The sequence below is a fragment of the Periplaneta americana genome, chromosome 6 (genome assembly GCF_040183065.1).
Source record: "Periplaneta americana isolate PAMFEO1 chromosome 6, P.americana_PAMFEO1_priV1, whole genome shotgun sequence".
In the NCBI taxonomy this organism is placed as follows: domain Eukaryota; kingdom Metazoa; phylum Arthropoda; class Insecta; order Blattodea; family Blattidae; genus Periplaneta; species Periplaneta americana.
In genome coordinates, this window is record NC_091122.1 from 97849434 (window position 1) to 97867409 (window position 17976).

Genomic DNA, 17976 nt, shown 5'->3' on the forward strand with positions numbered 1-17976 from the left:
AAAAAAAGAAAGAACTTAATTATATCTAATTGTAGTTATAAATAGTCAAGATTGTTTCCCTTGAATTAGGCCTACATATAAACCATTCTCTAGTGGTAAATGAATTCAGAATTGCATAATGTTGAATATGCAGGGCAAGATTTCCAGCTCTCACATATAACATTCTTGCCATCTCACGGGTCTGCAGTCTGACAAGTGATATTTTACCTAACTAGTGAATTATTTATCGATAGGTATTTAAGGAACTGGAGAAAATCTTACCTGACTTTGAGAACAGTGGCTCAAATTTTCTTCATTACGTTCTATACACATGGTGCAGCAATGTATGAAGTTCTGGGACACTCGCTGGAGCTCATCCTCACTAATATTGCGTATTAGCCAAGCACAATGTTTATTCTAATCGAGATCGGAACCTGTTCCTGTCACTTATTACATAATTGAACAACACAATGCTCTGATGGTTGTGTAGTCTCTGGAAAGTGCTGCTGAAACTTTTTTAAGCATAATTCATAAGCTTCTTCAGTAAATACATTTCAACGAGGAAAATGCGTTGAGTATTGTATATCTAATCATGTTTAAAAATACTCATCTCTCAATAGAGTGCAGAGAGCCAAGTGCGAGCAGTGATAAGGAAAACCCTAAACCTAAGTTGCTGGCATTCTTACCGGTACTGGGCTGCGAGATTGTTGTGTGGCAATTAGTGTGTTGAGTTTACCTGACTTTATGTTTAGTGCCCCAGAACTCAATACATGACTGTAACATGAGTGTAGAATGTAATAGAGGAGATTTTGAGCAACTACTCCTAAATTGAGCTAAGATTCTCTTCATTTCCATAAATAACTAATTTACTAGTTTCAAGAAAAAAATATTTTCCAGATTGTAGTGCTGTAAGAGAACAAGAGCGTGACATTGGGGGACAGATGCAACAAGAATACAGATTACTTAATGCTTTTTTCAGTAGTAACTTTAAAATGAAATTGAAGAAAATAGAAGAAATAGACAATGCCTCTGTTTACTTTGTGAACTAGTGATTGTAAAGCTTTCAGTTCCATGGATGACTTTGATTAATGTAAAAACATACAGCTAATTTACTTAATGTACATGTTTAAACAGACTGTAAAAAGTCCAACATGTTCATTATTTATAAAAAAAAAAGCACTAAAATTAAGTAGACGAGCCTGTTATGATATTGGCTGCTTTAAAAACATACAGCTAATTTACTTAATGTACATGTTTAAACAGACTGTAAAAACGTCCAACATGTTCATTATTTATAAAAAAAAAAGCACTAAAATTAAGCAGACGAGCCTGTTATGATATTGGCTGCTTTAAATTTTTTACCGGTACTCTTATCAGAATAATGATCCATGAACCACAGAATAGGAATCACTGTTGTAAACTGTAACACGTGTAAAGAAAACATGCATAATCAGAAGTATTGGTAAGGGAATCAATAACAATGTTGCATTAAATAGAAAGAAACTTCATATAGATATTATGACTAACTGAACATTTAGTCAACATCAGCCAGTCATTTTAAGGGAAAGATTGAGCTAAATAATGTCATACTATTTGATGAGTCAAAAAGATGTTCCCAAGTATTTGTGTATTGCACCTTATATATTTTGCGTACATCAGTGAAATGACTACAGCTTGTAAGCTAGACAACCTACGTACATTCCAAACTGTCTTTCGATAAATCTTGAATTTTGAGATCATATGAATTAAAGATAAATTTGCATTGCAATATACAGCAAAAGAGAGCAGTTGGAAACAGAGAGAACGAATTTTTAATCATGATTTAGGAGCTGAATATATGTACTACCCTTACACAAAAGCAATATGATTTCGTGTAAAATACTAACTTGTATTCACAAGATTTAAATCTCAAATGAACACTTTGGAAGAAGAAATGAATATATATTTTTAGCAAACAGACTTTCCACTCTGATAGGTTTTATAATTATAATATTATTAACGAAGATAGGGATAGTATAATTAAAGGTTCATAGGTCATTATAAAATCTTTTGTTTTGCCAGACTTCGTGAATGACTTTTCACAATGAGTACTTTTTTCAACATTAAAAATGAGAAAACAATGAAATGCAGGAAATATGATTATAGCTTACCAATATACTTTTACATTATTTTTTACACGATCTAGGCTACAAAAAAGAAAAACCACTCTTTAATTCTTTACATGGCACAGAGTGAAATGGTATTGTTTACTTCATACAGATTCCAAAAACAATAGGAGTTTCAAATGTTTAATTACTTTTTAAAGATAATGTATTAGAATTAGTTTACAATATATGGAAAAAAAGGCATCGTTTTGAAATATTCAAGATTAAGTATTTCACACTGCAACACTGCAGACTTTTCACAAACAGACTGCCAAATGGTAAATTTAGTCTGGAATTGCTTACACTAGTGTTTCACTCATAGGGTTAAAAAATTTATGAATTACTGACACTTGAATTTTTTTCAAAGAAAACACAAAGTTAAGAGATTTGAAACTAGTCTATCTTTACTTATATGCTTCATTGAAGCATAATTGTGACCCTACTAATGGTCTTCTTTCTATATGATAAAGACGATATTGGAATGTTACTTTCATATTGATTAGAAATCAGATTCGGGCGAGAGGACATAACAGTTCTGAGGTAAGTGTAATTCTTCCTTGGTTCATCTTTAGAAAAGAAAAGAAATGAAATGAAGAGTTCTGAACTGTCAGAAAAATTTGAAGTTATACATAGGATCCACATACTGTCACTTGAAAGGCTCTGACTCTTGACTATTTTCAGCAAGAAGAAAAATATCTTTTCACATTACTATTCTGAAGACTTCTTAATAAGAAGTCTGATGCGTTATATTCAGTGTTTTACTGTATATATGTACTACAAAAATTAATTTACACTGAAAATATTAATATTATAATAGTACACTACATCATCAATTAATTCATTACGATTTAATTTGTTTATTGTAATATTTAAAAGTGGGTAACGACTTTTTTCATCACTTATGCTCTAATAGTTGAAGGCAATTATGAGTATTACAAAGAAAATATTTTTATTGAAAATTTTAACACAACTCTATATAAAAATTATTTCATTCATGCTGGTTTTTTAATGTATAATAGCCTACCAAATTATCTTGAAGAAATATCTGCACATAAAAAATTTAAGAAAGTTCTTTACGAAATTTAAATTAAAAACCACTTTTACAGTATGAACGAATTCACTGAAAATTGCCATAACTGAAAAAAAAAAAAAAAAAAAAGAACACCTTACTTCAAAAAATCTACTTCCTCTTTTCTAGATCCTACTTCGAGATGGGATGTCTTCTCATGAAGAATGTGTTGGTCGAAAATGACTTCGAACTGCTAAATAAAGTGTGATTTGTCTTGTCAAGTGTTATACATGTTCTTGTGGTTGTTATTTGTTAATGCTGAAATTATTTATAATTTATGTTGTCATTTTGTATGTTGTATGTTAGTAATTATGTGTTACTTTTGACATGTTCCATATTAGGCCTATATGTGTTATCAGTTGGACGCAATAAATGAATATGAATATCAATATTTTTATTTTTGGTGATAGGTACTGAAAATTGTAAGAATTTTGAGAAATTTTTTATTCAAGTCGAGATTGTCTTTTTCTTTCTGCCCACTGAGCTATTAAGAATCCAGTTTTCAGTCTCTCAGTATTTCATCCTTAATTTGTGAAGCAGGCAGGAGTAAAATGGGGTCATTACAAAGGTGATCAAGAATCCTCACCACAGCAGTAATAAGTAATACTCCGATACAGTTTTTACACAGGGACACATAAGTTTAGTCTAATGTTGAAAGCGCTGTTCATTTTTTAAACAGTGGGAATAAATATTTAAGTAATAACAATAATCCGAGACACGACAGCCCATGAAGAACTGACCAGCCAGCTGCTGACCTCACGTCCACATGCCGAAACAGAGGTGGACGATCATCCAACCAGAATGGAGGTATCGTGTGCTTAGCATGATGATTCCTCCAGCTGTTACAGCTGGCTTTCGTAACCGGATTTCGCTACCTATCATAGCTCCCCAAGTGCATCACGATGCTGAGTGGGCACTGGTCCCATATACTGGCTGAAATTTTATGAGAAAATTCCGAGCGCATTCCATAACGCGAGTTCTAGGCAGGATGTCTTAGACCACGACACCACGGTGCAGGACAGTATTTAAGTAACAGTAATAAAAATTATAACTTTTACTCTGGGTTGCTTCAGTTTGAGTTATTCAATGAAATTATGTTGCAAGATGGTAAAATTACTGAGCACTGGAAACTCCAAGCAATCATAATCCAATTCATGTTCCCAACTCGAACAAATTCATCCTTCCATCTAGTCTAAGAAATTCGACATTTCGTTGTCCACTAGTTTTGTAATTTTGGGAGTTTGTCTGTTACCACTATTAAAATATGTGCATACAAGTCTTGATTTTGTTTTATATTTTCCCCATAGTTGAATATCTGTCTGTATCAACTTATTTTTCGATATAAAAGTGTGTATCCCAGCACCAGACTTGAGAACCTCATCTTTGTTGACTTGCTTTCTCTTTTATCTGTTCGATTTAATGTACAATTTTTATGCCATTAGGCACTGCAATCATCTGACATAATGTTAATTATATGTTTTTAAAAGTGAACTGTTTCAATGGCCTGCATATTGTTTCACACGAAATTTACTGATTTTATAATCATGTATTCTTTTAGGTGGCATAGTATGTTAAATATATGGTAGGCCTAATTAAAATTTGATACATGACGAACAAACTAACCAAAAATTTAATATTTCACAATTGCAGAGGAACTTTATAAATCGCACAGTATGAAAGAAAATGACATGAAGATAGGCATTTAGAAAACGGGATTAGGGTTGTGCGTGGCCTGGTGAGTCTTGAGCAGAGCTTTGGACACGAATCCCTTTTCGCAGATCTGGCACTGATAGGGCCGCTGTCCTGTGTGGTAGCGCTGATGTATTACAAGAGTGGAACGCTGTGTAAACGTCTTGTCACACTGGTCGCAGCGATGGGGCCTCTCGCCTGTGTGAGTGCGCTGGTGCACCTTGAGGTAACTTGCCTTGCTGAATGCCTTCCCACACACTGCACACACGTTAGGCTTCTCCCCTGTGTGAATACGTCGATGAGCCTTCAGGGTCTCATTGCTAGTCAGAGCCTTGCCACACACATCACACAGAAAGTGACTCTCGCCTGTGTGACTGCGCATGTGCAGAAGCAGGGACCGCTTGTACGTGAAGTCTTTATGACAGGTCTCGCATTGGTAGCGCTTGGGATCTTGCCTTGAATCGGGATGGTGGGCACGTTTATGTCCCATCATATTCGTCTTAGAGGGGTAAGCCTTCCCACACACATCACACTGATAGGGGCGCTCCCCTGTATGCACGTTTTTGTGTCCCTGGAGCTCTGTGTTTGTGTGGAAGCCCTTCCCACATATATCACACTCAAACTTGTACTGATTGAAATGTCTCTTCTTGTGATTAATAAGATGAACCTTTTGAATGCACGAGTACCCACAAATATCACACTCGTGGAGCTTCTCCCCTGTGTGTATTCGTTTGTGGTCAACTAGATAGTAGGAACGCTTGAATCGCTTGTTACATATATCACAGGCATAGGGTCGCTCCTCACTGTGACTCTTCATGTGGATCCTCAGCCGTTTGCTCTGAGCAAATACTTTTCCACATGTTTGGCACTGGAATTCCCTGACAGCACTATGAGTTCTGGAATGGGAGCTGAGCTGAGCACTGCTGATGAATTGCTTGCCACATGTGTGACAGTGGTGTGGCTTTTCCCCTGAGTGTATCCGTCTGTGTGCCCCTATCTGTCTCACACTGCACACCTTCCCACAGCACTCACACACCACTCTGGGTTGCTGAGCACTCTTGTTGTTTTCAACTTCTTTATTCTGGATATTACGCTCATCTGACTTCAGTGTGTCATTTGTTACCCTGCAAACAAAAGAAATACGTCAGGAAATCTTACATATTGTGATGATCAAATACATTCTCCTCTGTAACACATACAACTTGTATACTACATAACGCATCATAACAGTAGATTTAATCTGCAGGTATACAAAAGAGTAATACAGACCCCTCTGTCATTCTTCTTTATTTTGTCACCAACAAATGATTTCACATATTATAATAGAGCAAGCCAGAAATGGGAAATGGATGGATGAATACCCCCAACAACTTTTAACTTCAAGTCATCTTCCATCACCAGTTTCACTCCCCATCAAAGCTACTCTCCCCATTTCTCCACTTTCTAGCAGAATGGCGATGTTAGGCAGTTTCGAATTCATTTCCTAGAAGTAAAATGATACTGACGTGATATAAATCCTCTCTGAAACTTCCAATATGTTTACTGTGAAATAAATATGAGCCGTGTTCGGAAGGTAATTACCATTTAGTTGTTAGAAAGTACTGCACAAGGACTTATTTAAAAAAAAGTATTTTTATTAGATCTACTATACATTTAAACTACTTTTCTACATAGTTTCCACTATTATTGAGGTATTTATCATAACAGACACCAGTTTCTGCATCCTCTCATAAACAGAGCTGTGAAGACAATCACTTCTGTACTGCTCCTCTACTGATGTCATCATCGTTGAAGAAATGCTGACCAGCAAGGAAATTTCGCAAGTAAAAATGCCATGCTTTTACTCTTGATCATAGGATGCAGTTTTTCAGGGTCTCATAATAAGCTGCTGAGTTCATCATTCTGCCTCGAGCCAAGCAAAACTCCTGGCCTGTCCCAAACATCTTTGCAGATGATCTTGTGGGTTAAAGTTTATTGAATTTCTGCTTTTTTGACAATGAAGTATACCTCCAGTTTATGGACTGCTGCTTCAATTCAAAAGTCACATGGGACACTTACGTCTCTCACCTGTGATGTTAAGGCTCAAGAATCCATCACATTGCTCAAGGAATATCAATGCAATGATACCTCTGAAATTGTGAACTGTCTATTCTCATAAAGTTTTGCATTGACTGCATGCACCAGATCACTATTGATAACATGACTGATCGCTCTGTGCACCATCATTCACATTTTCCAGACTTTCGTTGAACTATATGACCCATTTTCTCACAATTTCATAATTTCACGGTATTTAGTCCTCACAAATCTAATGATGAATGTCAGCTGGTTTCTTGCACTAAAAATAGATAAATTGACCATATTTTACAGCTAACAGACTGCTCATTCATTTTAATGTTTTTGCATAGAAAAATACATAAACAAAACCTTTATGTTCTCATAATAGCTACTTGGCTTGCCAAGGAATGAGAAAATCAAGCATACATGCACAAGGTCATGACTGTGGCTCTGCAGTGGAATTAATGACTGACTTCCTGAACACAACTCGTAAGATTCCTTAAATAACTTAGGAAATCTCGTATGCTTAATTTTTTATTTTGTATTACATACTGGCCTTGTAATGTAACAGAGTGCGAATTGGCAGGGGGATGTCAGAGATTGTCCCCCCTGGAGAATTCGGTAGCCCTCTTGAAAAGGTATTAATTTATCCCTGTCAGGGACAGCATTTATCCTCTCTAAGTTTTATGTCCTAGACAGATACCTTATTTATGGTTTTCAATTTTCATTCTTAATGTATGTTACTAATGCAATTCGGAACAACAATGCTCGTTTCTTATTTAATGTGCAAAGTGTGCGACAATAATGCACTGCCTGGTGTTGACATTAATTAGTTATTATTACGAACAGTTTTTATTCGACAATGAGTAGGCAGTATTTAAAAGATCGCAGATCTGTTGTTTACCATTGTCGTTATTTTTAAATTCTAAGTTGTGACAGTCTTGTCATTGATCAGTCATTGTTTGAGTTATTTGTTTCTTGTTTGTTCTTTTTGTACTCGTGCTTTACTTTTAAGTCAGCAAGAATGAAATGCCAGCTACAACAGCAGAATATTTTTCTAAAAACACAAAATGTGATATTGATATTAAAATCAATGAAGTGCAGGTTTCAAACCCCGGAAATTTGTGCAATGCCAGTTCAGCATCTACTTCTGAGTGTGAGCCGGGAGGACATGCGGGCATTCAATCTGTCAGTAGAGGGTGAAACATACTGAGTTAGAACAAGCTTATCAATCTGCAGGGATATTGGTGTACAGAAAAATTAGTGAATGCATAGATGCAACTCATTCTGAAAAATGGAACAACTTCGTTCATGGTTAAGCATTAATGTGGATAATAATATTATAAGCTATGTGATGTTTGTAAAAAAGTTAAATCTCTGGTTCTTCATAAAGATAAGACAGAGCATTTTGAAAATGCATTTATTGAAAGTTTACAGGCTAAATCTCGCAAAAAGTTGCATGATAACAAATCTGTTCATGCCAAAAATCAGTGTGAACAGATACTGGCCACTAAGAATCATGAGACTTTGAAGCACTCAATGAATACTGCATTTAGGTCTTGGGAGGAAAAGAATCTTGAAAAACATGAAGTTACAAGTAGGATATTCAGGACAGCCTATATGATCTGTAAAAAAAGATGAGCCATTTAAGCTATTCAGGGATTTGTGTACCTACATTAGCTTATAAGAGATAAATGGTGTCGACATGGGTAAAATGTTCCATTCAGACCACTCATGTGCTAATATAATTGATTTCATTGCCAATAAAATGTCAGTCCTCTTAGAAAATCATATTATATAGTCAAAAAGTCTCTTCAGTGTAATTATTGACGAAAGTAGTACCACAGTTTCTAACAAGTCATGTTCGATTGTGTACGTCAGGACTCAATTTAATGATGAAGTAGGCCTACCTATGCAACTATTTTCTTGATATTATAGAACTTTCATCTCTCACTGGAAAATCAATTGCTGAAAGTCCAATAAAATATTTGGCAGATCACAAGATTACTGAAGATATTCTGAAAACTCAGCTGACTAGTTTTGCATCTGATGGTTGCAAATCTTCAGGATGCATATAAAGAAGTAGCAACTACTTTGAAGAATTAGTTTAAAAAAGCTTCTTATGAGAGAAAAATATCTTCGGGAACTAATCTAAAGAATCAAAATCGTACCAGTTTCATCAGCAAAGACAGAGCGTAACTTCAGTAGAATGAATATAATATTAACATCTGAACGAAACAGAATGAGTATTACACTCTCAGGGCTGCCATGCTCATCGTTATCAATAGACCAGTTCTGGAGGATTTCCTAGTCAACAAATATGCTACTAAATGGATACAAGTTCACCACTCTGCATGTGATGCTCCACCCCGACATAAAGTACTACCAGAGTCTGCGGCTTCAAGCAAGCTGTTTTCTTAAGGTAGGCCAACATACATGAACCAATAAGTTAATTTTTATTTTGTAGTTTAGAGAATGCTATGATGATGTCAACTGTCAAAAATACACAAGTTCTGCTCAATTTTTAAAATTACAGGCTCCTCACTGGAGAAAATGTGTTCATTTCACACCCTGGAGGGCTGTGAAGGAATGATCTTATAAATTTTAAAATGTCATAACATTTTAATTTAAAGATGTCCGTTATTTTAAGTCAGCTGTCCAAAAAACTGTATAATATTGTAATTACAAGCATGAACATATTATTTTTACATCTAATTAAAAGTTTTCAGCAGTGTTAAACTTTCGTTTGAAACAAAAATTTAGAATTTGGGAAAAAGTCATAAAACATTTAATATTCAGGATTATTTTTCATTTATAAAATGCTGGCAAATACATATACATGTAGCCTATACTATATGCAAAGAGCACACAACCGATTCATACCCAGTCTGTAATTTATCTATTTCGAATATTATTTTCTCATCATTTTAGAGAAGGAATGGATTATTTGTTGATTTAACTCTGTACAGCTTTCTTCTAAACTCTCCAAATTTAATCCACCTTTGTGATTATGGTAGTATAAGTGTTAAACTGTGCAAGTCTAGTTTTTCAGGTAAAGCTCCCTGTGAAGCAGACTTGAATAATTTCAATGAAAAATTGTTCCGGGGCCAGGTATCGATCCTGAGACCTCTGGTTGAACATACCAGCACTCTACCAACTGAGTTACCCAGGAACTTCATCTGACACCGTCTCATTTTTTTCCCCTTATATCCACACAACTCGAGTGGACTGACAAGCTGTCAGAGAGTACAAAATGTCAAAAAGTAGTAGTCAGATTCTAATAAGGAAAAAGACATGTTGAAGAGTATTGTTTGCAGATTTATAAGATGTTTGAGTCACCGCAATATAACAAATGTAAGACTTCTTAATTGAAGTTTGTTTTATACTACTGTAGTGTGGGAAAATATGTTTTTGAAGTGAAAATCGATTAGCGATAAACTTTTTTCCTTGAAGAGATAAATGGGTAGTTGCAGTGTATGAAATCGTCTAAATAGATTCTACTTTATGTTGAAAAAACCCCATGTTAATAGAATTTGTCAACAAGATATCATCACTTGTTAAGTTCATGTCTGATTGCTTGCAGTCTGTCAAGTAGTGTGTATATAAACATTATTTATCTTCAAAACCCAATCATGCCTTAAAAATAAGCATTTATTGTTTTGATTGGTTTCATTTACTTAAAGGGACAGACTAAAATGGTTAGTCAGTTGTCTCCAGTTTTTTCAATTGGATTTTTGTAACAGAAATTAGGTCCCCACTTAACGTAAAGGAACGATTGTGTCACCGCCTTTTCCAAGAATATGGACAAGACAAGTAGAAGAAAAAGTTTTTATTTTATTTTATTGGGTTATTTTACGACGCTGTATCAACATCTAGGTTATTTAGCGTCTGAATGATATGAAGGTGATAATGCCGGTGAAATGAGTCCAGGGTCCAGCACCGAAAGTTACCCAGCATTTGCTCATATTGGGTTGAGGGAAAACCCCGGAAAAAACCTCAACCAGGTAACTTGCCCCGACCGGGATTCGAACCCGGGCCACCTGGTTTCGCGGCCAGACGCGCTGACCGTTACTCCACAGGTGTGGACAAGAAAAATGTTGATCACATTAAAAATAACAAAGAACACTATTTTTCTAGTGCTAATGTAATAGACAATGAAACTGACAGAATAATTTCGTTAAGAGAATGTTTAACTGGTAGCAGTGATGCATCAGATGACTTGACAATGATTCAGATTAATGGAAGGGAAACTCCGACTCCGCCTCTAGCACAGCGGTAAGGTTTAGTGCTCTCCCATAACAGAGTTTTCCCAGTGGTTAACCTATAGATTTAACCTATAGTCAATGGCTTATCAAATTATAATATCATAAAGTAAGTACCGGTACCATATAATAACATTGAATAGTTTCACAGATATAAAGAACATAATCTAACATAAATGCACTTATTTTCTTTAGATAACATTGACCTCTGCTTCTCAATCCATACATATGGAAATACCAACGACTATTATGCACATGTAAGTTAAATTCATCAATACCTTCAGTTTTATAATGATAATAAAATGCATTTCTCTATTCACTTAAGATAACACCGAATCTACTTCCAATGTACACAATAACACCACTATAAAGTTGCTTAAAAATAACTACGTAAGTTTAATCGCACAATTAGCCTATCAAAACATATCTCTATAACAATCAAACATAACATACTTATAATCATTTTCTCTGTTTTAGGTGAAATTCCATAATCTCAACAAGTACTCTACAATCTGCACCACTGAATTATGCAAGAATAAAATAAAATATTTATTTCACAAATAATAAGGGAGTAACTACATACATTAAAAAATCTTGCATTATGTAAATGAATAATTTAACTTCAAACAACTCAAACTCATACACAAATTTCCTAAGTATATCACTAATTTAACCATCATAAACAATAAATCACAGATTATATGCACATAAGATATTTCACATGAACTACAAACAAAAATTTTCCACAAATGTACAAACACAGCTTGTAAACGAGTTTTCACTTACAAATAAATCACATGAAGATAATGATTCATATAACAAACTTACACACGAGTTCCAACTATGAATATAAAATACAAAATAAATTGACTTTTACAAGTAAGTGAAAGCTCATAGATCGTTTTTTTAAATTTATGTCTTTTAATATTCACGTTTCAATATTTTATCTTAAATAATTTTATATGATTACATCACAGTTAAAATATCATAGTCATATATGAGGTTATTGTATTGAAAACTATAAGAATCTGATGATGACACAAAGAGTAGCAAAAACATTCATACAAGAAATATGCAAACTATGTAATATATATAAGAATTTTACTTTATGATATTATAATTTGATAAAACATTGACGGAAATAAAAAAAAACACATTCGAATATTCATATATCTTTACATACAAGTAATTTAACATTTTATTTTAAATTTGTTCCATATTTCATGGTTTCAATTTTATCAACATCAGTATTTCAAAGCTGGATTCTGGTATTCTGGGGATCTGATTCTCTGAACGAGAATCTGGCTCCTTACAGTATGGAATTCATTAAAAAAAATTCATATTTACCAAATATGAAACTTTTATACTTTGTACGATATAACTATAGTAGGAGCTCGATTAACCAATTACGGTATCAGATTATCTGACAGTCCCTATGCTTTTTTTCTCCTTAATTAATCACGAAAATCCAGCTAAAATTCAATCTGCATGCTTGAATATGAAGAGACCCTGTACGAGACTACTATATAAAAATAAAGATGGAATTTAATTTAGAAATCTTCTCACCATTCGTGAGCTGCCATAAGGGACAAAGAGAACTTAACCAAAGAGTACAAGTTCATTGAACAGTGTGGGACTTCAACATCAAAGTGTGTACAACTATCCCTTCCTTTAGCAAGTTACAACGTTCCAATGCTTCAGCTTTGGAAGAAAATTAACAAAAAAGAGTCTATGAACATGATCAAATGCGAGAATATTATACAATCGTGGAGGAAGCTGCACTCTGATATAGAGAAACATGCAGATAAATTTCAAGGGTTTGATGAGAATGATGACAGTGAAAGCAAGATAGTGGAAAACATTCTAGGAATAAATGTGTGGTAGCATTTAAAAAGTTAGTGGAGGAAAATGACCAATTCTTTGATGTGGATAAAGAAAACATTTATCAGTGGCTGGATACAGACTTGGCGCTTCCTAGACATAGAATAAAAAGTGATGGCATTATTGCTGAACGTGTCTGTCAGACTGCAAGTGTGAGTGACAAGACAATAGCAGAGGGAAAGAAGGGATAATGCCTGAATCGCGTGTTCCACTACAAATAATATTTGAATCAGCTGTGACTCTCACGAGGTTTCTTCAGCAAGAAGATGACACTTCATTCCAGGACACTGTTTTACTACAGAGAATTGGAATGGAGTTCAGGTAATAATTGTTGGTAGTAAAATTCAGAAAATAGTAACATACTCTTTTAAAAGAACACAGAAATAAGGAAAGGAAAAGCATAACGGATTATCCGTCTTCATTGATAAACCATTCCTCTCCACCCCTTCATTACGATGGATAATCGAGGTTCTACTGTAGAATAGTCAAATATCTTTCCTGCACGTTACGAGTAATGTGACAGTTGCAGTTGACAACAATCAATCTGCAAGTGTCGCCTATCAAGTCATTTACCATTGATAGTGGGGTGTTCAGGTGTAAGAGTTTAGCTGTACCTAATGTATGTTCTGCTCTATAGTTCACGAACCATCAACAATCATGTAGCAGCTTTGGTTGCGTCTTCAGTATGGTTTATATATATTTGTTCATTTGGAGTGTTAAGCAGTTAAAATGTCACCAGATCGTGGCATCATCTGTAAAATTACGATCTTATGTAAATTTGAAAGATCTTTTATAAGTGTGAAAATGTGATACAATACAGATATTCTTTACATTATTTTGCACTATTTTTATAAAATTTTACTCCCTATTTTGACAATTTTTAGCCCATATGTATGTACATATTTAGCCAATTTTATTACATATAAATCCTAGCTCTGGTAATGAAAGTCTAAAAATTTTAAAACTTTAAAAACTTTACAGTGTTAAAATTTGTTAAAAAGTGTAATATACCTTATTGTGCACTACAGCCATTTCAGAATCATCTCTTCAATTATCAGAGGATGAATTGTTGCTTATCGTATGTGTCTTCAGATTTGCTTGTCAATGCAGGTGGGATTGTGTGAGAATGATAGTCGTAAGTGGTAGGGGTAACTGGGTATGGAGATGGGACCTCCACCATCTCTCAGCATCATACCCAGGCACCCTCATCTGCAGTGACAAGCAAGCTGGAAGACATATACAACAACCAACAGTTCATCTGCTGAAGATAGAGGACATGAGTCTGAAATGGCCATAAGGTATAATAAGATATATTACCTTTTTAACTTCTTTTTAACAAATTTGAACAATGTGAAGTTTTTAAAGTTAAAAATTTTAGTCCTTTATTATTTAAATATTATGTAAGTGAATCGAAAACAAATAAAGAAGTGTGTTTGAGCCACAGACAATTAACTGGTACTATCTGTATATAAGCACATATCCAATAAATATTTTTACCAGTATTGTTATTTATCCATAAAGTAATGCCAACCTTGTATCAACTGTTTATATTTATGCATGTATTGTGCATGCATCTGTTTTGCGTCCATGTCAAAGCACAGCTGAATAGCATTATTTTTTTCAATATACCGGTACATATACTGCAACATCCCCTCATGAATTATAGTAAACCTTTCCAGCTAGGCTATGTATATATATGCGGACTACTTTGTGAATAGAAATAGACTCATTCACATTGTTGTTTATCATTAGGGAGCGGATGTTGATGAAAAGTCATCTTCTTACTTTTCACATTAGGATGATGCCTATTAATATAGAAATCCTTTCTATGGTAATATCAACGTAAAAAAGTAATTTCTTATATTGCATTTTTTTGACGTTTTTGAACTAATAGGTCATTTTTATATTTTTTCGGCATTTTTTGGTCATTTTTAATACTTTGAAGAACTTTTAGATCATTTGAAATGCATTTTACTTTTTTCTTTACCGATAGTTCTGTTAAATCATTTTCTAACCAAATAGGTCAGTAGTAATTACCTACTGAATAAGTGAATAACAGTGGAGTTTTAATTTTATAGTTTGGAAGTCCACCCTCATTCCATTGAAGACTTCACTTCACATGACGGAAGTAGCCTAATATAAAATGCTTGACAACAGCTTAGTTTAAGTGCTGCTTTGACTGCTACTGTTCTTTTGTAGGTACGAGGGTGTCTTTAGATTTTATGTTTGGAAGGGGGGAAACTTTCACCGTGTCCTGGACAGGACGTTGTGTTCTCAGCATGGTTCGGAAGGGATGTCTACTATAGTGGACAATATTTTTAACACAAAGATTGCAAGAATGCACGCTGCACCCACAATTTGTTTTGTCACTCACACTCCCTCATCTGGAAGATCTGGTAACAAAAGCAAAGCACGGAAGGAGGAGGAGACGGAGAATGAAGGCACTGATATGGACCACGCTTGATTGAAACACATTGTAAACCCTCATTAAAATCTATAGTTTTCCCTTAAAACCTTAATTTTGTTGCATGTTCTTTTCCTTTATATTTGCCAAATTCCAGGAAGTTGCCTCCTCTCTCCAAGATTTGCAGGGCAGTCACTGAAACAAGGTGACTAATTTTTAAGAAGTTGTGGTGCGAATAGAGTGAATAATATTTAAATGTCATTTTCTTTTAATCTTACGTCATTTTTCCATTAGTTTAAGGGCATTTTAATGATCATTTTAAGTAGATTTTTAGGTCATCAACATCCGCCCCCTATTTATCATACTTGCATGTTTCATTCTTTTGTTACAAATCACATCTACCATTATATAAGACGTGCATTACAAGTTAAGTGTAACCAAAGGTCAAGATTTTATAATGCATATATAAGTTGTGCATATTTAAGAGGTATATGCATATTTCAGCTTTTAGTGCAAATAAAAGCATATTTCGTTACTTTTTAGCAATCTGGTGTTTAAACGAAGATTAAAAATATGGAAAATCGGAAAAATGGAATACATAAGAAACACAGACATTGAATATTTTATTTGTGGCAATCTGACAACATGCAGACAGTGCACTGTTGTCGGCAAATCATTGTGCCAATTCCGCGACAATTAACAAAGCTCTCCATAATTAAATGCATTGCTGACTGTGCAAATGTGAAATATTGAGGTGTTTTGATGGATGGAAGAAGAGACTGAACAGATAATCAAAACAAGAAGCCACCTTATCTTCTACTTTGCACATGCATAACATTTTGAAAGTTGTTAGGAGAACACTGCAATATGATTGGCACAGAAATTACAGGAAGTGTTGATAGACTTCATTGCACTCACTAAACTCGAATTTCCCTGCCTGTCAACAAAAGCCCTAATGTAGGCATGATAATGCAATTTTTTGTGTTTCAGTTGTCGACGTGGGAAATCAGAGTTAGGTATTTCATTTTACTATGATGATGTATCAAAGAAACTTCAACAATGTGTTAAGAGTGCATGGTATTTTAGAACAGCTTAGCTGCACGAAAATTATTAATTTTGAATTAGTTTTATCAATGATGCCTAATGAAAAATGTGCCAGACGTGTACTGCTTAAACAGTGGGCTGAAGGACATGCAACTTTAACAACTGAGGGTGTCTCAATATTCTTACATATAGCAGAAAAACCATCAATAATAGTAAATTGCTTAAAATAAAATACAGTAGTTTTTTTTATTATTTTAACAGTGTATATTTTGTTATTTTGAGTGCATATATTCTGGTTTTTTAAATGCATATGTGCACGTATATTTTCCCATTTTTTAGTGCATATGAATCTGCCCCCTAATGATAACCATTTCCATGGCAACATCAGTGTAATTTCCGTTCCACAAAATCCTTTCATTCTTCCTATTTGTGTAGGTCGAATATGGACATTACACGCCAAAAGAAGAAGATGAATTATAATGTGAAAACGAAGAAGGATAATGAAGATTTGCACAACAATCTTATGTGTTTATTACCGGTATTGTAATTTACATAATATCCTGAATTTTTGCATCAACTGTTATGGAAAATTCGAGCTAAACCTGCATTATAAATGCTGCAGTTACAATTACTTGTCAGTACACAACTGAAGACATGCATGCCACAGCTGTCAAGTGGTACTCAGGAAGATACAGTATAAGTTTTTTTTTTTTACGTACGATGTTATCAATACTTATAATGAATTATCAATTCTCTGTATAAGACAGAAAATTATTGGTATTAAAGAATTGCTTTTTTCTAGTGAAATGGACGTAAGTGCTTAATATTAGTTTCAGTGTCATGGGATACCCGTGAATTAGAAGTAAATTCATAATTCATAAATAGAGAATAATTAATATTATATGAAGGTAGGCCTATATCTGAACTTATAACTATAATTCTGAGTGTCAGCATTAAGATGGTCGCCTATAGGAATGTGAGCCTGCCCACAAACATTTGTCAGGGCCCTCCTCCTCGTAAATATTTTAATGAATGTAGAAATTCGGTAATTTAAGGGGTTAGGTGCAGCTTACAGCAGTAAAATTTTGGAAATATTCAACTTATTTTCCTCTATTACTGCATCTAGTACAATAATGAAAAAATTAGTATGTGTAAAACACTGTCTTTCTGCTATATAAAAAACATATTTTTACGATTAAAAAAAATTATTTACATTTTTTTTTTTTTTCAAAATTCAGTTCACTGTGCAGTGATGAAGCATTTCCCACTTAACTCAAAACCTATCCAACATTCTGCGATTAAATTTTTTGTGTGTATTAATGCATGTCATATCTACAATATGATGCAAGATCACTTCTCTATCTTTGATAGATTGTCTGATAAAAAATAAATTCATTTAAAAAAATGGTCAAATATCAGTATTTTCTTTTAACACAAAAAAAAAAT

At 34.1% G+C, this 17976-nt stretch overlaps 1 protein-coding gene across 1 annotated transcript; it reads right to left on the reverse strand.

Annotated features, from left to right (window-relative positions):
• Window positions 1-1980: 1980 nt before the first annotated feature.
• Window positions 1981-11322, reverse strand: LOC138701529 (zinc finger protein 300-like). Its single transcript, XM_069828527.1, has one exon. It carries the CDS (start codon window positions 5696-5698, stop codon window positions 4895-4897), a length of 804 nt encoding a protein of 267 aa, XP_069684628.1. The 5' UTR covers window positions 5699-11322; the 3' UTR covers window positions 1981-4894.
• Window positions 11323-17976: the final 6654 nt, after the last annotated feature.